At 41.4% G+C, this 23,796-nt stretch overlaps 1 protein-coding gene across 3 annotated transcripts; it reads right to left on the bottom strand.

Moving 5' to 3' along the window:
- Positions 1-834: 834 nt before the first annotated feature.
- PGPEP1 (pyroglutamyl-peptidase I) lies at positions 835-20,974 on the bottom strand (the record flags this gene model as incomplete). 3 transcript variants are annotated; one of them, XM_034755023.1, is given in 5 exon segments in its annotated part: positions 835-4,300; positions 6,229-6,355; positions 6,437-6,461; positions 8,917-9,033; positions 20,922-20,974. In XM_034755023.1, coding segments are annotated over 5 exon segments (515 nt in total), but the record flags the coding sequence as incomplete, so codon positions are not given.
- Between the last annotated feature and the right edge of the window lie 2,822 nt (positions 20,975-23,796).

The following is a 23,796-nucleotide window of genomic DNA, read 5'->3' as shown; positions in this document are numbered from 1 at the left end:
CTGTAGCTGGCAATGAGTCTCCCAGGCAAAGTTCTATTTATTAATGAACTGAGGATGAAGCAGGCAGCAAATATTACACAAGACAGTAACTAAAGTTTTTATGGTATAATTCCAAACAAAATAGGTCTATAATAGAGAACACATGAGTTAATGAGTTTAAATTAAAAAAAAAAAAAAAAATCAGCAAAAAAAAAAGTATTTAATTTAGGTCAGATTTAAATAAAATGAGTTTAATGTCACAATTAAAAAAAAATCACTATACAAAAGTTCACTAATAAAACGAGACACCAGCTCTTTAAAGAGGCGATCAACTACTTATTCTCAACACAAAAGATGATCAAATAAATTATATTTTCTAGCAAATAAAACCGATCTCATGAAGCTTTACAAAAGCAGACTGAGAAAATGCAAACAATTAAAAACACTGCTCACAACAAAGAAGCATATTAGTAGAAATATGAACTTTGACACTGACATTCAGAGCTCACATCCCAAGCTCCCATTCTCAGAAATCAATGAAGTTTTCCCCCTCAAAGGAGGATTGTGGGAAGGGACCCAAAATGCACTTCTGAAAGGGTGCCTGGCTGGGGAGATTCCACTGACTGAGCAGACGAATCCTGAATGAAGACGACACTTCCCTCCTACTTTCTCCGTTCACAGAACTGTACGCTCCTCCTCCTACAGTTCTATACAGTATAATCCATTCCTAAGCTCGAGTGGATTCCACGGAGCATGGTGCAGTATCAACACTAGTAGGGGGCTCTGAGGCTGACCATCTGCAAACTCCTTAAGGACTATCTGCACTCAAAGTTACAACTGAACATTCAACCAATTCAGAACTGGAAATGTTGACCAAAATGAGATGTAAAACTGGCCAACGATCCAGAGGATCAGAGCTGCTAGACAGACTTCCCTTACTGAATTAGGAGGAATGTTCAGCAGACAGGTGGCCCACATAAGCAGATACCTGCCAACATGAACCAATAAAAAGTTCTGCAGACAAGCTGCGCTTTAGCTTCCCTGTTTAGGGGCAGCCTCACCTGTGACTTTCTGGGGCCATACACTACAAGGAACATGTGGTTGTTGATCTGCAGCCCTTTAGGAGACCATCCCGCGGAATTTCAACTCTATGGTCATTCTATCTCACTCAGCTGTGACGCTCTGCTTCCATTTTGTTCATAGCCAGGAATCTTTTTAAAGTGGAAATTAAATGGTTTCAGAAATTATGTAAGTCAGCTGCTATATTTAATGGAATATAGCTACACACACACACACACACACTTCTCTTTTGAAGAGGTTCAGCAGTTAAGATGCATTTTGATGATCAGAACTGCTTACCAATGAAAGGGAAAGCTACAAGATCATTACCTCCACTATTTGCAAGAATGAGTAAAATCACCAATATTTAAACAAAATATTAAATATAATAAATTACTAAACAGGAAATTGTGATCTGACCTGCCTGCTGAAAGCCGGACAAAGAAGTGCTACTCTGCATTTAGTGCACAGGAGAGACTGTACATTGACTTTTAAAGCAAGTTCTATCAATCAGAAAAGCGGTGAAGAAAACATGGGAGATATTTCCACAGAAAATCAATCTTAAGTAACCCAAAAGTATACCTGAACATCTCCATGCACTAGCTTCCCAAACAAAAGAGTTGCCTTAACAAAACTGCAGAAGTCTCCAACCGCTCTCATGCATTCAAATGTATTCTCTTTGTCGCTAGACTTCCTGGTGGGAAGTGGCAGCTCTCATTGAGAGATACTCTAGTAGAATCATTCATAATTAGAGAACTTAAAACAGTTAAAGATATTTCTAACAGGTTTCAAAACGTAGTTTAATATCTATTTTAGTAAAAGTATTAGAACTAGTCACATAAGTTCTTATTTAAATGGCTCCCTAACAAGACATGCTAGCTAGTGCCAATTTAACCGTTACTTTTGTTGTGGCATGACGCACCTTCCCCTTACATCACAATTTAGAGTCAAGGTCACACACTACTAGTTCAAAGACCTTTTTGAATCTTGGCTAGAACACGAGACCCGTCTTTCCAAGTGCTGCATTTGGAAAGTCTGCTGAGCAAGCAGTACGTCAGACCTAGCCTCAGTGTTACGAAGGAGATCATCTCACCACACAGAGGGCACCTGGAGGCCATCCAGAAATGCCCCTTTGGAGTGAAATTTTAAAGTACAAGGTTCAGTTTATACATGTTGAGAAGGGCTTTCTTAAAAACTTATAGAATGGGACCAGGCCCACAACACCGCCCGTGCGGAAAGTTTTGCTGCCCAAGAGGCTGCAGCTAGAATGGGGGCATGTACTTGCCCCTGATGCATCATGGCCCCTACACTTGGTTTTGAGACTAGAATGGGCCAGTCAGAAAAGTGCATGTTTGCTATCACTGGGGTGAGTGACCCCAGCAGAGAACCCTGGGTCCTGATTTTCCTAGTGTAGATGGATCAGAATTGGTTTGCACTGGTGTAGATAATGGCCAGAAAGGCAAGGCAGTGGAGAATCAGATTGCTTTTCTCCTGGCTGTAGGCCACTAGAGGAGTTCTGATACTTTGGCTGGGAACTGAGGCACGGGACAGAAAATCAGAGCTGCAGGAGTCTCTTTGCAGCAGGAACCAGTGTGTGGATGTGTACAGCACCTAGCCCAGTGGAGCCCAATGGGGGCCTCGGAGACAATACAGATAATAATGGAAGCCGTGGTACCTTCTGGTCATTCCTTCCCGGTGCCCCAGGAGAAGCACCAACACAGAGCTCAGCACAGAGTAAACAAGATCATTGCAACTCTGGGTCTGCAGCAGGGGTGGTAGTGGGTGAGGCTGGATGCCTGCTAGCTGTGGGGCGGGGTTGCCTTTCACTCACATTTTGGCATATTTATGTCTATAATAAGCCAAGACTCTAACTTAATATTTAATTCAGGGCTTGTCTACATGGCACGCTAAAGCACTCTAGAGAGGTGTGATTTGTAAAGCACTTTAACGTGCTGTGTATGAATTCAGTGTTGAAGCAGGATTCCGTCAACGCGCACTAGGAACCTGTTAGAGCGAACCAGCAGGGTCTTCAAGGGACAGCTGGAGCACAAGCCGCTAGAGTGTTTTGCCGCACTGTGCGGACAAGTCCTTAAATGTTATTCTTCCTCCAATCCCGAAACAGAACAAACATTTACAATAAAAAAAGAAGGAAAAAGAGTACCGAGTTGTTTTTAAGGTACGGGGGCAGGGTAAGCTCTAGCATTGAGGTTCTGGGAAAAGAGACCCCTGTGGAAACAGTGGTCACTAGCAAAGCTTTTCCAACCGCTATAAGTTTTATTTTATACACATATGAAACAATGTGTTTCGTAAAGGAGGTATATGGTTAATCTGAGCAAGGAAGGTGGTATTAAGAGCACAATAAAAATCATTTTTCAGAAATATTTGGTGCAGGTTGGGTGTCTCAAGTACTCCCCAACATGAGAAATAAAAACCATGTACCCCCTTCTGTTTGCAGCACTATTAAAGTCTTAACAGGAGTCCACACTAATGCACGGGTATTTTAGGACTGGCAAAAAATATTCAGTGCCCCTCTAAAACAATTATAAATGACTCCCCATCCCAAACAAGAACTGTTTAAAACCCAAATAAGCCCACAATCTTCTATGCCAACGGCTTATAGCTATAATTTTACATTAAAACCTATTAAATTTTTTAAAAATCAGCAGATCTTTTAAGCTAAGGACTTTAATCAGAAGTTGGTATTATCAATTCCCTGCACACGAACTCTGATTCCAGGTGTAAACCGTTCCATCTGCACTGTATTAGACTGCTCAATAGTGGTCACTTGATTTACAGAGATCCTCTGTAGGAAACACAGCACACATTTTTCAGCCACTTCAGGAAATAAGTAGTTGCAGGTGGTTTAAAAGAAAGACTTGAAATACTTTCTTGTTTAAGGTGAAATTCACACAGGAAGAAAAGGTGGTCACAGAATTGCTGGAAGTGGAATTAACTTTCATTCTGTAGTCTCTGATTCTTTTTCTGTACATTTCAGACAGGCTGCTTCCCCAGTACTTAGTAGTGGGGAAGATTTTGGAAGTGCAACAGTGGTAGGAGTTTTGCCCAGCTTCAGTGTTCATGGCGACAATTGATTTTGCCTTCAGAATGCTTCAAAACATCAAGCATTTCTTCTATGATAGCCTGTAGTGCCCGGCCCAGCTGTTCTGCAGTATATGGTTTTCCCAGTGGAGGCACATGAACAAATGCAGACCTGCCATGGCTCTGGTATAAGGAAGTATAGTAAGTGAAATCACAGAGATATCTGTAATTAAAAAAAGTTTATTTAGTGATAGGCAACAAGTACCGTGAGCAAACTGATATGAATAAAATTGAGCGTGGGAAGCCCAACACCAATGGCTTCTGCCAATTAGAATTGGAAAACTGTTACAGAAGAGAAAAGAATGGTTAAATTAATCCTGTATTGGCTTCAGTTATTGTCACTGCAGCAGAGAAACAGGTTTCAGAGCCTCTCATATCATTCCCATGCCAGCTGTTCTAAAGCACCAAACAACTTCTCCCCAGACAGCAAAATCACCACTTTGGTAGCTGCTTTACCTAAAGAATATTAAGGAGATGGCCTTTATTAGGATAGCAGGATGTCACAAATACAAAAGACCCAATTCTCCGCTATCCTACACCATGTGTAGTTACTTACAGCTGTGCAGAGTGGGTTAGAATGGTACCAACTGAGAAAGACACACACATTGAAATAAGGGAGGCCCAAGAGGCATAGTTGATTGCTAACCTTCAGTGTAACACTTTAGATCTAAGTAATAATTTCATAGAAAGGGTTAAAGCATTCCTCTGCTCTGCAGACAATCTGTTCCTAAGCATTTCTGTGGGCTCAGAGTTCTATTTTAGATAACTGATAGACATGAGAAAAATTAGCATGTTTCTAATTAAGGAAGACAAAAGTGCCCACAAGCGCTTTCGTCTAGTGTATTTATCTTGTCGACACCCATGGGCGGCAGGGCTGTTATCCCCATCGTTCAGATGGGGAACCGTGGTACAGACAGATTAAGGGACTTGCCTAAGGTCACATGGGAAGCCTGTGGCAGAACAGGGTACTGAACTCAGATCCCACAAATTCCAGGCTAGGGCCCTACACTCCAGACCATCCCTATCTTTGGAATACTTAAACGGGGGTTGGGGGAGGGGGGAGAGGAAGCATGCAAACATTGAAGAGTTTATAGCTTTGCCTTCTGTAAGGAAAGCTGAAGTGGAGAATATCAAAATGCAGCTGAAGATACAGCTGCAGATATTTCAAAAGTCACTTCAAACAAATATTTCAGAAGTTCTCTGAATATATTTTGTACAATGAAGGAGTTATTTTTGCTATTCTGGGAAAAAAAGTCATGACAATGTTTAACAGTAAAGCAAAACCACATGATAGCTGTTTCTGCTGCAGCCAGATTGCAGTTTTTGGTTTAACCCAGTTTCGGAAACTCTACTCCCACAATAAGAACATTGTGATAATTATCTAAGTGGACTTCCAGGAAACACAAGGTAAGTGCCCCAATACATCCCACAGACAAAAAAAAAAAAAAAAAAACAGTGGTGATAAGAGCCTTTGGTTGCATGCAACATATCTGGCTACTACAACATTTTAATGCATCTCAGTTCCAGCCCAGGGGCTTTGTGTGGTCTGTGAATGGTGGATAATTTTCTGGCATAAACCTAGTGATAGCAACAACTGTTGCAAGACTTCCAGATAAACATTCTTGTTAGTTTCTTTTTCATTAACGCAACAATAGAAAACAAGTCCAGTTCCGATGCTTCAGACAAAAACTGTTAAAATGGAGTTACGGTTGAGAGCACATATCAGTATTTTACCCCAAATTACATTACAGTGATGTTCCAATTATACTCCTAGGAAATTCACAGTTAAGGTTAAAACTTAAAATGAAGAAATGGAAATACAGTTAGGGCATCTGAACAATCTTACCTCTATCTTCTAGTGACACCATGCAATAACCACTGGCCTAGGAGTATGACATTTTCTCTTTATGGACCCAGATTAAAATTAAACTCATTATAAAAGACAAATTAGGAGTTCTTTCCCTGCCCCCACTCCCTGTGGGGCGGGATGGAAGTGATGACCCCATTAGAAGTGAGAGGCCCAGGAACTCTGTCATCCCCATTAGTTTAGCACAAATGGAACATACACCACTGATCACTGTGATCCCATACCTGCCAGCATCCTTGGATATAGTAACCGTGACATCAAGTCCCAGGGTTGAGACTCTCCTGCAAACTGCATCCATGTCAATAATCGAATCGATGCATTCTGGGCCACCTTCTACACAACACTGAGAGCCTGGACAGAAACGGCAGTTGTCTAAGCCTTTGTATCCTACATTATGCCCACATTTTTCCAATGTTACGGTTGTAGCCATACCTGATACACCCACATGAACCACCAACTGCAAAGAAAAAAAACAAAACAAATTAGAGCTAGCTAAAATTAGGGTGGTGGGAGGGAAGACAGTAACCCTGGGGGCATTCTAATGCTATGCTGATGGGGCCACATTAAAAAACTAGAGAGTTCCAGTAGAACCTCAGAGTTGCGAACTGACCAGTCAGCCACACACTTCGTTTGAAACCGGAAGTATGTAATCAGGCAGCAGCAGCAGACACCCCCACCCTACCCCCCAAACCCCCCACCAAATATAGTGCTGTGCTAACTGTAAACTACTACTTAAAAAAAAGAAGATTTGACAAAGAAAGGAAACTGTTTCTGTGCTTGCTTCATTTAAATTAAAATGGTTAAAAGCAGCATTTGAAACTTTACTGTGCAGAAGAAAAAGTGGAATTAAGTCAATGTTCAGATGTCAGCTTTTGAAAGAACCATAATGTCATGTTCGGAGTTATGACAACCTCTGTTCACAAGGTGTTTGTAACTCAGATTCTACCGTAGTTCATAAGTCTTGGGTCCAATGTGAAACGATTCCACTTGTGTCTGTCCAGCTCCTAGTGACAGTTTTATTTCACACCAGGCAAAAGGAAGGTTGGCATGAATGGCAGAATCTGCTCAGGAGAAGCTTGCTACTGGAAGAGCCAAGATGGCACAGGTTAGCCCTGAGGTGCCTACCCCCTAGCCAGCCCTTTTCAATGCCTGCCCAGCAAGCACATCTGATGGGCAGGGCTCTCTATTTTGGAGGTGTAGAATTCTTCAAACAAAAGCGATGCTTTGGAAACCATGGACTATCCAAAGGCCTCTTTATTGACTTTATAAATGTTCTATGTTTCTTTATGGGCTGCCTAGTGATGGCATTCCTGGCTAAACGGGTAAGATATAGGAGGTTTCCTAAAGCAACCAAAGTACTGGGGTGTAATTAATAAAAATTCCCAATGCTGAAACAGAGCAGGTGGCAACGCTTGTGGCATTTCATCCCCTGAGAAATAGCACTCCGACTAACAGAGAAAGGACTTGGAGCTGTGCAGGATGTCAGCTACGGCCTGGGCAGAGGGCCACAGGCACTACTGGTGAACTGACGGGCATGAAGGTATGTCCAACAGAATCAGGTCATGCGGGAGGACCTGCAGTATTTTAGAACCTACTAGGCCTTCCATAAAAAGCAACAGAGAGTCCTGTGGCTAGTTGGCTAGGCATTCACAGTCTTTGTTTAATCCTGATCTGATGTTGTAGCTGATCTGGTTAGGTCCTGTGATGGTCTTATCTACACCAACACCACCATCACAGGACCTAACCAGATCAGCTACAATATCACCTGTTCATTCATCTGCACGTCCACCAATGTTATATATGCCATCATGTGCCAGCAATGCCCCTCTGCTATGTACATTGGCCAAACTGGACAGTCACTACGCAAGAGGAGAAATGGACACAAGTCAGATATCAGGAATGGCAATATACAAAAACCTGTAGGAGAACACTTCAACCTCCCTGGCCACACAATAGCAGATGTAAAGGTAGCCATCTTACAGCAAAAAAACTTCAGGACCAGACTCCAAAGAGAAACTGCTGAGCTCCAGTTCATTTGCAAATTTGACACCATCAGATCAGGATTAAACAAAGACTGTGAATGGCTATCCAACTACAGAAGCAGTTTCTCCTCCCTTGGTGTTCACACTTCAACTGCTAGCAGATGATCTCACCCCCCCTGATTGAACTAACCTCGTTATCTCCAGACTGATTCTTGCCAGCATATTTATACCTGCCCCTGGAAATTTCCATTACATGCATCCGACGAAGTGGGCATTCACCCACAAAAGCTCATGCTCCTATACGTCTGTCAGTCTTAAAGGTGCCACAGGACTCTGTTGCTTTTTACAGATCCAGACTAACACGGCTACCCCTCTGATACTAGGCCTTCCATGTGAAAGATGGGTGATCACCTGGTAGGGCAGGCATGCATATAACCGGTTTGTTTTTCAGATGTGTTTTCTCCCAAATTATTTCGTTCTGAACAAACAGTACTTGGCTTTATGAAAGCTGGCTAATCACTGGATCGCTTTGTCATTGCCCTTGAGAGAATGGAACTGCAAATGACGAGCTGAAGTCAGATCTGTGGAGGTGATTAATGAATTGCAAGGATCTGCAGCCCAGGAGCAGTTGCAAAATTCCGCCCTGAGAACAGTGATGGCTTGAGACCAAAGCGGGCCACCCTCGAGGAGGCCATGTAGACATCAATGGTGCAGGGATTTGGGAACTGACACTACTAACCAGGGCTCTAGTTATTTTAAGCTGTATAATTGTCCAAATTCACAAGTTTCTGTCAAAAGGAAAGATGTCAAATCATCAACATTTTAATCATACATCAGAAGTCTGACTTTGCATTAGGAACATCAGCCCATGGTTGTAAGGATCCATCAGTTTACTATCATCTGTTCCATCTTGCTTTGCATTTTACTCACTTGTGGACTGTGTTTTTTCCACAATGCGGGAATTAGTCTTTGTACTGTTTGGTATTCAACTGGGATTTCATATACATACAGATCCACACCATCTCCCAAGCCCAGCTTCTCCAGCTCCTAAGAACAGGAAAAAAAGTAAATATCAAGAGATCAGACATTTATGCTGGAAAGTCTATTGCTGGGCCAGCCTTCAAGTGTGCTCTATGCACGAGAGAGCTCAGACTGGCTTCCTTGCCTCTGGACAGATGGGGACTGGAAATCTCATGGTGGTTCTCCTCCCAAGTTAAAGTGAGAGAAAAGAAATGACATTTCTATTCCTCCTCTGCTGGCCATTTTTAGAAGTGATGCAGTATTCCCAAGCAAGCCTTGCACCTGCCCCGAGGAGAGGCTCTCTCCATAGCAGTGAGCTGGGCGGGGGAAAGCAGCCACAACTGGGCTCAAGGGACAGTGAGAAAAGATGATCTTTCCATAAACAATATTAAAAATCCACGGATAGGACCGTTTATCATACAGAAAGTTACATTCCTTAGTTAAACCTGGAAAGGTTGCAGACAGTGCCCCCCATCAAAAAATCAACTTCATGTCTGTGCCATTTTTCTTAGCTATATTATCTTAAAGAATATGTAATGACATCTTGCTTCTTTCAAGTGGTTTGTGTTATACATGGAAAGCACCACAGATAATTCTCTTCATAGAAGAAGTCTAAGCCTTTCTGGTCATCCTACATAGGAAGAAAGAATATGCAAGTTTTCATGCTTGCCTGCATGTAAAAAGGTCAACAACTCTCATCTCTAGCTAAAAGTAGCAGCAGGCACATTGCCTTTTTGTTAATCTTTATAGGGAATTACAAAATGCCTCATATGGAAAACTGAAGCCGCATCAGTACAGATTACTCAGTATATTTGTGGGTTTTACTTTCACTTTGGCAGGATCAAAAATACAGCCTTCAACTCTAAAATGGAAAAGGAGTTTCATTTGATGGCTTTACCTATACTGTACTATCCAGCATATTTGTACTTAATTTTGCAACAGCAACTTTTAATTTCTGATTCAAATACTGCAATAAGTCACGTCCTCTTTTAAAAATATTGGCTAAGAGTCCCCTCTGACTATTTTAAATATTTGGACACTAACTGAATTTCAGCTGGAAAAACATCCAGCATCACATTTTTTCCTACACAAAAGTGGAAGTGGCAGTTCTGTGGCATGCTTATCACGAGCTAAAGTGATACTGTGTTAAAGTAGAGAATGTTCAGTTCAAGAGAGGAAATATATCCTGCTGCACTGGGAAGCAGTGTCCCAAGCCATCAGAGCAAGACAAGCAGAAAACTTAAGAGCACTGTGGCTAAATGCGACAGGAACTAGTTTCCCAGATGATTAAATTAAATAATACAAGTGGGAAACTGGTCACTTTGTGCAGTAGGATCAGACAGCACGACAACAGAGAATTTACCCTTTAGGAGCATTTAAAAATAAAATCTTGGAGCATAAGACACATGTAAGTGCTTGAGCCACACACTGACATTCAACACTTGAAGGAAACAATTGTCATTTACTTTAGGATTTCAGGTATGTATCTTTCCCCCAGTCCACTAAGCGAGAGCTGTAAAACACACATCCCACAGGCGCCTAACCAATCAATACACATACAACAAGTGTTAGTGTGCATTACATTTCCACCGTTGCCCTCCCATAAGCATGAAGGGCTACATACAGTCCCCCCCATTCAATCAGTGGGTATGACAACAATTAGTGTTACTCCAAGGCAAACAGACAAGGTGTATGCCCATCCTCTTGGTATATGACTCCTCTATATGTATCCAGACCTGAGCCATGGGACCACTTTAAGTAATGTTTTGCTTGTACTTCTACAGCATCTTTCACTCAAGGGTCCCAGCGCTTTACTAACTGTTAATTCAGTCTCACAAACCCACCTGTGACACGTGGAAGGGAAGTAAGGTCCCCATTTTACAGACTGGAAAACTCATGCAGCGATACGCAACCTTGAGCAATTCACTTAGCATGCTAAGTAGAATCCAATTCACTGGACACCTAGCAGAGTTTTAAAGACAAAGCCATCCTCCTCCTCTGATCATCATCTGGATACCGAGTGGCCTGAAGGGATGTTGTCATGTTTGTCCCAACAGTGTTTGGGACAATAGAGAACCCATAAAAACCGATATCCTGATTGCACTAACACTTTAATAACCCTTTTGCTTTAACAGGTATTGTTTCAGAGGGCCCTGCTGTTTCAATATATTTTGGTTTGATAGGTTAAATAAAATATTAGGATAAGTGAGTATTAAGTCCATTTATTTTATCATTTAGTGCATTGTAAATGTATCCCTTTCGACATGTTTATAAAAAGAATAAACATCACGATTAGCACAGCTTTTGACTCGTTGCACTGAATTTTATACAGGTTTGCTTAAGACAGCTACACAGTGTGTGTGTTGTGGGACATATACATATTTTAAACGGGAATCTGAGCGGCTGGTAGAGTTGGAGTTCCCCAGAAGCTACAGTGAATACCCCTTTACTCATAAGTTAACATGTTCAAAAACATTCTAACCATGGTGGTTATTTAACTGTTTTTGAAATGCAAAGGTAGAATGTGACTTCACTGACTACCGTTGTGGTGTTCACTTCTCACCATATCAAAGTTGTGCATTTTGGGTTGTGTGTGGGAGGAGTATTGGAGTTCAGCAAATAAAAGTGGTTGCTTTGTGCTTATCTGGGCACTACAAAAATGAATTGGTTTTTCCACATACAAAGTGTGCAATTCAAAAAAGACAACGCACTGAAATGCGTTTTTTAAAAAAAGGAGTTCCATCTGCTGGCTATGGAATTAGTTTTAGGAGCACGCAGAAGGGTGTTTTCCATACTTCCGTAGGATTTGTAGGTTTACTGCAAATCAATGAAATTATATTTCCACAAACCCACAGAGAATCAGCATTGTTGCTGAACTGGACAGCTGGCTAGAGTCCCATCTTCTGAATTTAGAGTAACTGGATTATAATTTTAGCCAAGATTAATGGCCCCGAATACAAACATGTATGCAGTCATGAAATTTTACAGAATTTATACCAGGGGTTCTCAGACTTTTGTACTGGTGACCCCTTTCACACAAAGCCTCTGAGTGTGACCCCCCTTACAAAAGTGTTTTTAATGTGTATCTATTTAACACCATTATAAATGCTGGAGGCAAAGCGTGGGTTGGGGTGGAGGCTGAGAGCTCGCGACCCTCCATATAATAACCTCGCAACCCTCTGAGGGGTCCCGACCCCCAGTTTGAGAACCCCTGATTTATACCCTCTGTGCAGCAAAATAAAGTGACTGCTTAAATATTTAAAAAAAAAAAGTTAGACCCTCACTCATCTGCAAGGTGAAATAAATATTCTAAAATAAAACATTAAATTCAGTTGAATTTAATCTATTTATTCAAATGCAGGACTAGACTTTCTGCTGTAGTCAAAACTTTCTGTCCTATGACAATCTTAATCAGACAAACAGAAGCCAGACAGCAGACTGTAACTAAATCCAGACACCAGAGACACACTAACCTTCCCAAATGCCCAGAGGCAGGGAGAATTTTTGAGTACCACACTACTTGGTTTGAAGCACAAAGACACTAAACCTGTGGGAGCAACTCAATGAGGCCCCCCAAGAGCAGCTTAGTACATGGAGGCTTTAGTAGTTTGGGAGAGAGTAATACGGCACTATAATTTATGGCTACTTTTTGCAACATCCTAGTAATAACTGATTCTTCAAAGTTGCACCACTTCATTGAATTCTTTATTCATGTATTAAGATATCAGTATTAAAACTTGTATGCAAGTGCACAGGGTAACTGCATCCTCCACATGCTTAGTGAACTACTAAAGGAAGAAAGGGACTGACTTCGGTGATTTTAAATATTAAGGCTTAGAAATACAGCCTTGATCATTTACCTCGGGGTATTATGAAAGTTGGAAACCCAGATAGCCAGGACAGCTACAGGGTGAAGTGCAACAACACTCACACTCATTCTTTATTTGTACTCCCAGCGTGTCTGTATCCATCTGTCGTCTCTTGTCTTAGAGTTGGATTGCAAACTCCTGTGGGTCCTGTGTGTGTACAGCGCCTAGCACCACAGGATCCTGGTCCATGACTAGGGCTCCAAGGTGCTATGGTAATACAAATAAAGAATACAGTTTTATCACATATAGACATTCACAGAGTTGAAGATCACTGGCTTTGTGCCAAACAATACTCCAAAGGGCTGTAGGGATCTATTGCACCTCTTGCAGGTCATTGCTTGCTTCTTCCTGTGTATACAATTGGTTAAGTGAGAGATCCATGCTGACTGAAGACATACATTGGGAACTCTGTCGATACTAAAACCGTCTCAATTCAGTCAGCAGAGAATCGGGGCGCTAGTCTGGTCTTAGTTATTTCCAAAGCGATACCCAGAAGTGGCTCTATGCAAAACGTCCAGGACATTAGAAATTTGGGGCAGGGATGGAAATGGATAATTTAGTGTTCCTCAGAGTAGGCTGGTCAGGTACACAAGAGAGGATTGTGCACATCTAGGAGAAGGCAACGAGCCCCAGCTAGCAAGTTACTTTTTTCTAACCATTAGTTGAAAACCTTGGAGAAGCTGAGTGTGCAAGTTCAAGTTGCCCCCAAGCTTCTCTTTACCTTGTGATTTGCACTTACTCTGCAGGTCACCACTGGCCTTGCTGACCCCAACAGCATTACAGGGTCTTAGTATTACCTGGCTAAAGAGGCCTTGAGCAGCTTCTCCGGTTTAGAAGGGACAAATGGGTTTTTCTTCGACACTAGGCTCTCTCCACTTGTTTCTTCTTTCCAACGTATATGTGGCCAGCGCGGGTAAAGGGGTCCCAGTTTGCCTTAGTGTCTTTTCTCCAGTACCTCAATGGAGCATGGGATACTGAACCTGTCTCTTCGAGGGAGTGTTCCCTCAAAGAGCAGGTGGTTACTAAACTTTTCCATTGGAGTTGTGTTTGGTTTCATTAAGGCAGATCAATGAGTTGTGGTCTCTTGATCTAGGCAGCTGTGAAAGTCCTTTGGAAGCTCGGCCCATTTCCAGAGTGTTCAGTGGCATCCAAAGCCAGGGCCGGGAAGGCAGAAGTCGCACCACCAGCATGGATTCCGTACGTTATTCTGAAGCTGTTCTAGCTGTGTCAATTCCAGCAGTTCCTGTGTAGTCACCGATTATGCCCTAGCAGAGGCGCTTTTCTGAGTTTGGTGCCAGGAGGAGTGGGCATTGAGCATTAACACTTGCACTATTCATTATGTGAATCAAAAAGAGAGGAGGGGGTTTGGAAGGAATCCTCACATCTGAAATCTGTATTGTTTCCAGTTCACCCAATATTTTAGTAAAGGGTGGAGTATGCAGGTAGTGCAAGGTATCACCAGGCACCCCAGAAGTTGCATTTATTTGGTAGCATAATGTTCAGCCTACATTCTTGTAGTTTAAGACACTATCAAGTTGAAGTTAGATGTTTTCCAAGAGGATTCATAAGAATAGAAAATAAAAAAGTGTGCTCGGGCTAGTTTCTTTTAAACCTTTGGGGGAAACTCTGCAACTGCCAGTTGGACCCCTGGCCAGAGACTTCTTTGAGGTTAATTAGGGAAGGGGGAGGATGAATGCTTCAATGAAAGAAGAAAGAATAGAGAATAGTATTGTTTCAATACAGCTTGTACTGAAAATTCTCTCCAAACCAGCATAAGGTCTTGCCTGTTTTCCAGCTCTCATAGTTGTAGGATTACTTTTATAGTGGAAACTGTTCATAACGCAGTATCTCCATTCATCTAGTTTACTCTATGGTCAATTGCCAAACACACTAGTTTGGCCTCTTTTCTCTCTTGCTCTTCTGCAGTCACCTCTGTTTTGATGCATTCCAGTCTTACCAGCAAGATTTCAGTCAGGTGCTTGCTCATATGGTATGTCAGACTTTAACAGTTTAGCCCAGAATGGAACTGGCTCATCAGAAGTGAAACCATCAATTCCAGAGCCCTCAAACCCCAAACATCCTGAGAACTGTAGGGAGGGAAACACACACAAGATTTGAAGCCTCTGAAAAAAGGCAGAGATTTACATAAGCAAGCTCAAAAGCTGAGCTCCAAACCTATACTGTACGTTGGGTTTAGGAGCCTTACCACAGATTACACTGGGGAGCATTTTCAGAAGCTGCTAAGGGTCTTCAGAATCCAACTGACTTTCAGTAGGACTTAGGCGGCATCTTCATTTGGAAAAAGTCAGTGCTCGTAACTCAAGTTAGCTACCTCGAGGAACAAAACTAGTGCAGACAAGATAGTTTGTAGTTTGCATGAGTTCCCACCTGAGTTGAAGGGTAACTACAAGCTGCCTTAACAACAAGGAGTCCTTGTGGCACTTTAGAGACTAATAAAGTGCCACAAGGACTCCTTGTTTTTGCTGATACAGACTAAAACGGCTACCACTCTGAAACCTGTCTACAAGCTGCCTTGTCAGTACTGGGACTTTATCTCATTAGCTAGAGTTAAGAATACACATCTTTCCCCTAAGGACACAGGTTTAGGCACTTTTGATAATGTTACCCAGTGCTCTTAAATAACAAGAGGACAGACAGACAAGTCATCAGCATCCCAGAACTTTCGCTTTAGGTCCTTCTTCCTCCTCCACCAGCCCAAGAATGAGGTGACCAGTGTATTTCTTTTGGAACACAATTACAAGTAGTGAGATACTTTGTACCACATCTGTTTTTAATCGCTGAGCCTGTATTTTGCATGGAAAGATTACTGACTTTTTAGGTCCTTAGATTTTCAAAAGTTGATACACAGTTAAAAACATCTATTCCGGTGCTTTTCTGCAGATGGGTATCAATTAAAGAGTGCAATTCTACTCTTGCCAAGATCTTATACTGCTAACTCCAATTAGTGTCAGAGTAGGAGTTACATGTCAAGAAAATAAGTTTCAACTCACAGTCCAAGAGCTATTATTTTAATTGTTTTCAGGAGTCCACACTGTTGTTCTTACACCAACCTGCTCTCAAACAGATGGGTTACACATTTAAGGATAACTATACAAGAACATATTTAGCAGTTTCACTCTCCAAAACCTTTTACTCTCTTTTGCTGTTTTAGTTCCTGATGCTGCAATCAGAGCAATGAGGGCAGACCCTTGTGGAGGTTCCAGGCCTTATTCTGTAGGGTACTTTAAAAAAAAAACACAACCTTTTGCTCCCCAAGTATAATTGCAAACTTTTCCATTTTATGAAGTGTGCACTTTTTAAAAAACCTTTTTCTATGCACTCACGCTGCTGTCACATTTTGGGCTAGGTCTAAAACATGCTTTGAATAAGACTGCTGGCCCAGACTTTCACAAGTGAATATCGATTCTGTGTGCCTGACTCGAAATCCCTTAAATGGGCAAGAGGGTGAGTGGTCGGAGTATTCTTGAAACGAGTCCCATTTAGATGGTGCCTCTTGTGGGAAGCTAAAAATTGTTAACTGCTTTTAAAATCATGGCCCTTTGCTTCCTGCCATTTAAACAAAACTTAACCTTCTCCGCCGACTGAATCGCGTGTATTCAAGGAATTATTTTCAGACAGACAGAAAGTTAAAGCATGAAGGCTAAACGCGTGTTTCAGTGCGGTCTCTAACACTCAAACAAATATTACTTTCAAAAAGTTCAACACTTCGTAAAAAACCCAAACATTAATATCTCTGGAAACAACCCATTAATTTACACAGTCCACTCAAACAGCTTTGCCCCTAAAATTTGCAAAAATATACACAAAGTTAAAGATAAATTACTGAGATTATAAAATCCTGTTTTCAACAATGCCTAGTAATTCATCTTAATCCTTGAATATTTCTTGCAAGTTTTCAAGAGCAAAGCTGTGCTTGAGAAAACTGTGTAAACTGGGCCAGGTAAAGTGAATGAAGGATTATATGTCAGCAAGGAGCAGGCTGGATACCTTGTTTATTTCTACACTTAAAAAAACCAACATTAAAATGTCTGGTTTCTTTTAAATAAAGACAGCAATATTGTTTGGGTCTTAACCAAACTCTTTAATAAGGGTTTTTGAGTGAGCACCTTAGCATATAGGGCCCCCAGCAGGGAAGTGCTACTCTGACGGCTCTTATGAAGCTCTAAACTCTTCTTGGACTTTTTAGGCCAAGCCATTTTAGAGACGTGAGCCATAATACCTTAGGAAAGTTTTCAAAGCTCCTTAACTTTACAACTCCTTTTCTGATCATTACCAAACATTCCAGAAAAATTCTAACGAGGGAACGAGATGAAGCATGTAAAATTTCAGGTAGATTGGTTTCTTTGGGAAAACGTGGGTCGAGAAGCATTTGAATCATCTGGCCAGTAATAGGAAGCTAGTGTAAACATTAACTGTGAAGTTTATAGAGACTGCTGTATTATAAAGCAGTATTTCCCCTATATTGTAACCTGACTGTCAACATTTAACGTCACCCTAGTTTCTCTCTAGTTATCAATGCTGTCGCTTCCTTTATTGGAGTTCTAGGCACATGGAGAAAATTTACGCTTGTCTGGATGGACAGACGGACACTGCGCCTCCCCCCGGCTGCCAAACAAGATTACTAACAGAGCCAGAAAAGATAAGAGTCAGACCTGCTGGTCCATGAAAGTCTGAGCAAGAACAGTGATAAATCACTTGCTGTAGCTTTGAGGGCAAGTCTGATATTAAAGGTTTGTTGTATTGATTAGCGTCTGAAGCATGCAGACATTCGTTACTAGAGACGGATGTTAAGTAATGTTTCATCACATCTTCTTTACACTCATCTACTTTCAAAATTTTAGGTATTTTACTTGGTGCATCAATGAAATAAGTAATTACAGAATATTAAAGAAATACTGAAATAAGTCTAACACCTAGGAATTCTAAGAGTATGGAAAGATACTAGACGCTGAGTCTCAACAATTATGAGATGTGCCATACTGCACCTCTCACTCAACCCTACATGTTAGACTGAATGCTCCAGGCGGTAACTTGCAGCTGAAAGCATTTAAAGGCCAACTTCTCTGCTCTCTATCCGCATTTCTATTAAATGTAGTTTTACAAATTCACAACTAACATTTTACCAGATAGCGCACACACACTTCTATTCAATAATAAAAATGTCCTTTGGCCCCCAGACAACTTATTATCTACAGCCTTGTATACCTGACCAAAAAAAAAAAAAAAAAAAACATGTTTGACCCATTCCCTGACCCCTCAACAATGGACCTCTTTGTGAGCCTTTAATATCCTTATCAGGTCTGTCTAGACACGCTGACAGCAATTGTCCCTAGTAATGTCAAAACGCACTCTGACCCTTCTTCTCGTCCTCCAGCTCAGCCAGAAACACTTCAATGGGATGGATCCAGGAGCCAATTAGCTTCACAGTCCATAGGGCACACCTGTGTCTAAGCTGATCTGTACAGAAAACAGACTTTTATACCAGGGAAAAAGCCAGTATGTTTAAGTAAACAGGAAAATTATGTCAATGTTTTTTTAAAGCTCCCTTGAATGAAACTTTGCCTTCACCTCTCACGCAAAGTGAGAAACTAAAAAAATCCAAACATTAAATATTCAAACAATTTAGTACATACGGAGTGTTCTATATACATGGACATCAGTCCTCTATTTCATAGAAAGCAGGTTTTTAAATGAAGTCTCAAGACATTAAACAAAAATACGCATTTTGGAAAAAAAAAAAACAACAACACATATCAGAGTCTAAGTTACTACTCTTAAAAGGCATATATACATATGGTCTAGTGTCTAATTTCTGTCCTATAATCTTATTTATAGGATCAGCCTTTCCCTGTGCATACAAAAGCACAAAACAATTAAAAGTCTTAGCACTATTCAAATGCTGCAGTGACTAGTTTCAAGATATCCATATTTTACCAAACGTAAGCAATAATTTAGCTTTCAAGACCGAGTGAACATATTAGAAAGTCACTGCATTCTGAGAAAAAAAATCATCATATTGGTCTTTAACACACAAACATACCAAAAAAAAAAGGGGGGGGGGGTTGGAAAGAAGAAAAACAGAATTTTATCCTCAGGATGCAGGATAATAAAAGATGTAATAAACCAGAACTAGCTTAGCCCTAAAGCTAGGGAGGATTTACAAAGATTGTTTAATTGATTTTTCTTCTATTAAAATGCAGATCACACTGTCTGGGATTCAGAAACTCAGACACATGTCTTTGTGTCCACTCAGCTCCATGAAGTCCCCTGTCTGAAACTCGCACAATGCCTAACTTGCATGTGTTCAAAGACATGCTGTTCCTTTTTTGTCTGGGCCTCTCAGGACTGGAATAGAGTTGGGAAATGCAAATCCCCTACACATTGGTTGAAAGTTTAAGTTTAAGGTTTTTAGTCACAATCTACCACAAGTAATTAAAAAAATCTTGTCAAAGAACAGGCTTATAGTGCAGCCGGCACATGGACAGCTATAACTCAGCAATGTGTGTGTAAAACTCAAAGGATAGTTTTAAATATTCAGAACAAATTTAATCTACATTAAAAAGATTCTCTAATAAAATGTACATGATTACTCTGCCTATCAACAATGGAACTGATCACAATCACCAGTGCCTTAAACCTAGGGATTGGGGGGATGTTAACTAGTCTCTTCCCTTAACCCAGATTATGTATTTACTTTTACTACAAGCCACAGAACAGTGGCCACCAATTCTGTTCTCTCTCATCCCAGATCCCCATTATTCAGCCCCTGCCCCCCCATAACAAGCTACCTTTATTAGGGATAACTGTCTTTATGCCAACGATAAACTGACAAGGACCAGTCAGCCCTACCATCTAACATCAAATTATAATAACTGTAGTTTTTCTATACACAGCCTATCTTTTCTACAACCTGAAGTTGAATGAACCCTCTCTCAGAAGTACATCCAGCCCCAACAGTTCAAGGAACCAAAGGTCTGATCTCCTTATAACAATGCAGGGCATCAAACATCTGGCCAGCCCTCCATTAGTTGGCTATAATTGATTTTAGTTTGTGATTTAATTTAAAAGCATTCTGAAGAATACATTAGTCCCAGAACACTGAGGCGAATGGGGACTTGGTGAGAACAACAGGTCTAATTCCTTGGGCAAACGTACTGAAATATAACCCTAACTTCCACTTGACTTGTCAACTGTCTCCAATAACAAAGAATTTGGATAATGCAGTAGTACTGTCACAAATTAACGCTGTTATGGGATATTGCAAAACAAGCAGAATACCTTAATTCACCGTTAGCAAGAGTTTGATTTCTTGCTGACATCTAGTGTGAATATATCAGGTGTTGTAAGAGTACACAGTGAGAGGAGTGTAAGAACACATGCTTATGAAGGTATGCAGACGATGAATGGCATAAGTGTCCTACGTAATGACTTGATCTGAGAGCAGTTTGTGCCTCATCAATAAATAGCAGTGCTTTAAAAACCATTCTCGTTCTGTACCTGTCTCCACAGGGATGTTCTATGTTACCCTCATTCACAATGGGGAAATCACAGAGGTTAGGTGACTTGCCCAAGGCCATTAATCATGGCAGAACTGGGATCAGAACTCATGCATTTCTTAAACCAAAACCTGTGCTCACTCCATTGCACACTGCAACCACCAAGGAAGATTTCAGGTTATTTTTGAGGAATTATAAAAATCTACCTCTTTCCCCTCTGTGGGGGAAGATAACAGGAAAACTTCTACAGTGTTCCTAGAGTTATCCTGGGAATTCTTTGTTTTGCTTAACTATATTAACTCAGCCTTGCAAAATTTGACTTGTCCAGAACACATTTTTTAATGAGTGAATAAAATATATAAACTGATTGATCATCAGGGTGGGTGGGTCTCAACTGATAAATTTCAGGAACAATTTCTGCAAGGCTCTATAATAGATTCACAAATTCTAACTTTTTTTTAAAAAAGGGGACACATCAGCACAGCACTTTCTTTGAACATGCCACGTGTGTTTTAATTTGTGTTGTTACCTGAACTGCAATCCAGCTGGCGTTAACAGCATGTTCTCCAAATGGGCCAAACCCTGAAATAGAAATAAAGATTTAGTGATGAAATCATTACCACAGGCTTGACTGGACACAGAGGTGCAAATTGATTTGTGCTTTTCTGTTTTAAATGTGCCCATGGGAAACTACTTATAGACAATACAATGATTTCTTTGAATACCAAATTCTTGCTTGTTTACATCCAAGGACTCAAATCCTTTCCGCCACCCAAAAGTATACGATTTACATAATATAACATCAAAAATAGACAAAATATTGAAGATTCCGATTCAATAGGTTGTCTAAATAAAGACTCCCTCCCTCTTCTGATATGGTCTGGGGAAAAAAAACAAAAACAAACAAAAAAAAAACACCACCCTAAAAAAGTTACAAATTTTCTGTTCATTCCCAGTTGAAATCATCCCGTCCCAAAACTGTCAAGATCCACAACAAAGCCCTCTACAAATATATAAGCAAATTAGTAGGTCAGCTAAGTGTATCTCCTCTCTATTAAACAAGTCTTAATTAAGATTTCCATTATTATTGTTATATTTTAACAGGAAGCTAAACAGAATACTGCTGGTGGTCCCTGCACAAATAAGCACCAAAGGTTATGATAGTTCTATACAAAATACTTGCATGGAGTCTAAATTTTCTAATGAATAACTTATGGTTAACTAGTAACCCTCAATAGTTTTTACTGAGCAAGCATTTCCTCACTCTTGTACCACCACAAAAGTTAGGCAATCCAGTTGCATGCAAAGTTATACCACTATAGTTTAAATTAACTTTCAGAATTGATTTGTGACCCTAGAGTGCTTGTGAAAACACACAAGAAGTCTTGTTCAGCTAAAGGAAATGCCATAGGGGTATAAAAAACATTGTCATTATGATAGTATTCAGTTTGCTATGAATAGGTTTCAGGTTATATTGTATACAGCTATACTAGTAATTAGCTCTCTCTGCGCTCAAACAGAAATTCTATTAAAAAAACAAACAAACAAAAAACCATATATAATCTAACCAGTGTCAAACTCACATTTCAGTTCTTAAAAAAAAAAAAAATCTCGTTAAGCTTTCCACAAGACTGACATGAAGGTGTCCTATTCCTGCAGGTCTAACCTCCATAAGATAAAGGTTAACAGACAGTAGCATACCAGCAAATAGTGAAACGCAGCACAATGCTGACAAATCATTTCATCAGTCAACTCAATGACACTCTAAAAGAAACTACTATCCAAAGATGACCAGAAACATTTCATAATCCAGACTGTTGCATTTCTTGAGTTCTGTAACAAGTCCAGCTACAAACCAAATTCCCTGCTCAGTAGCAATTCTAGAGGTGCTCACAGTGTAGCTTAGCACTCTTGATTCTGTGTCTGTTCCCCACACAGGCCACACTGGCCTTTTCCTCTTCTGACCCACTATTCAAGGTGTACAGGGATTCCTTCTCTTGTCCTATGTCCTTTATGGAAGATAACTCAACTGAGCATGTCCAGGACTTCTCTGACATCCACACTGAAGGGGCCTCCTCCAAGGCTAATTAGCACTAAAACAGCTGCCACCAGCTGCAAAGATCTTTATGGAATTCTCTCTTTAAACAGTTCTACACAATAAAAAGTATATATACACACACACCTGCGGAGTGCATATCGCCAACAGAAGGAGGAGGAAGAAATAATTTCCCAGACTTTTAAAAAGAGTTTAAAAAGTGAACATGACAGCTGTACACAGATTACCCCAGTGGTAAACATGGGTCTAAGGCAAGTTAACGTCTGACTGTCAAAACTGGACTCCATAGATGTGTAGGACCAAAGCAGAAAGTGCTGCAAGACGTGGAAACTTTACCAACACAACTTTTCTTTTTAGGCCTTTGATCAAGGAATCGATGAGTGGTGGATGCTGACACTTCACTGCATACACTGGCTGGGTTGACAAAGCCAAACTGCCACCTTCCCAGATCTCTGTAAAGATACCTTGTAGAAACACTTGCCTCCAATTCAAATCACTCCAGTGCATCAACAAAACTCCTTACCACCTCCCCTGCCTTCCCAAGGCAAACAATCTCAACTTCAGCTGCACAGGGAGCACTGAATAGTTTCATGGAGTTCCTCATTTGTCACAGAGCTGCCTTCCCCACAAATCAAGCTACCCTCCCCTTTGTAACTTAGGAAAAGACTCTGACAAGCTCTCGCCTGCTATGTAAGGGCCTTTCATTCCTTCACTTGCTTCCTCGCTTCCACTTTACTCTCCTAGGCACAGTTATTTTGGTAAAACTTTTGGCTTCATTTCCCCAGTGGATCGCATGCCCAGGTGTAAACGTCTCTTCACACCCACCAGCTTTCCAGAGCTCCCCATGCTGCTTTGGGTGAATTTACTTGTAATTCACAAGATTATTCTCCCTGCTCCCCAAACCTGCAGCAAGACCCTGAGCAGGGAGCCCAGGCTGGAAAAGTGAGGGCCACCCCCCAGCTGAGAAAGCGGCAGGACTGGGCTGCCCAGCCAGCCTCCTGCCCTCCAGTGGACAGCCCCTGTGCCCTAGGCTCCCCCACCCACCCAGGCTCCCCTCACCACCCCAAATCCCCCCACCTCACCTCAGCCCCCCAGGCTGCCCCCAGCTCCACCAACCCCCCACCTCGCCTCAGCCCCCCAGCTCCACCAACCCCCCCTCATCCCCCCCAGACTCCCCACCTCGCCTCACCCCCCCAGACTCCCCCAAGTTCCATCAACCCCCCCCTCACCCCAGCCCCCCACCCCTCCTCACCACCCCAAAGCCCCCACCTCGCCTCACCCCCCGACTCCCCCCACCTCCACCAACCCCCCCACCTCGCCTCAGCCCCCAGCTCCACCAACCCCCCCC

This window comes from Trachemys scripta, chromosome 22 (genome assembly GCF_013100865.1).
Source record: "Trachemys scripta elegans isolate TJP31775 chromosome 22, CAS_Tse_1.0, whole genome shotgun sequence".
Lineage (NCBI taxonomy): Eukaryota > Metazoa > Chordata > Testudines > Emydidae > Trachemys > Trachemys scripta.
Note: the sequence above shows the minus strand (reverse complement) of the source record. Positions and strands in the feature narration are given on the sequence as shown.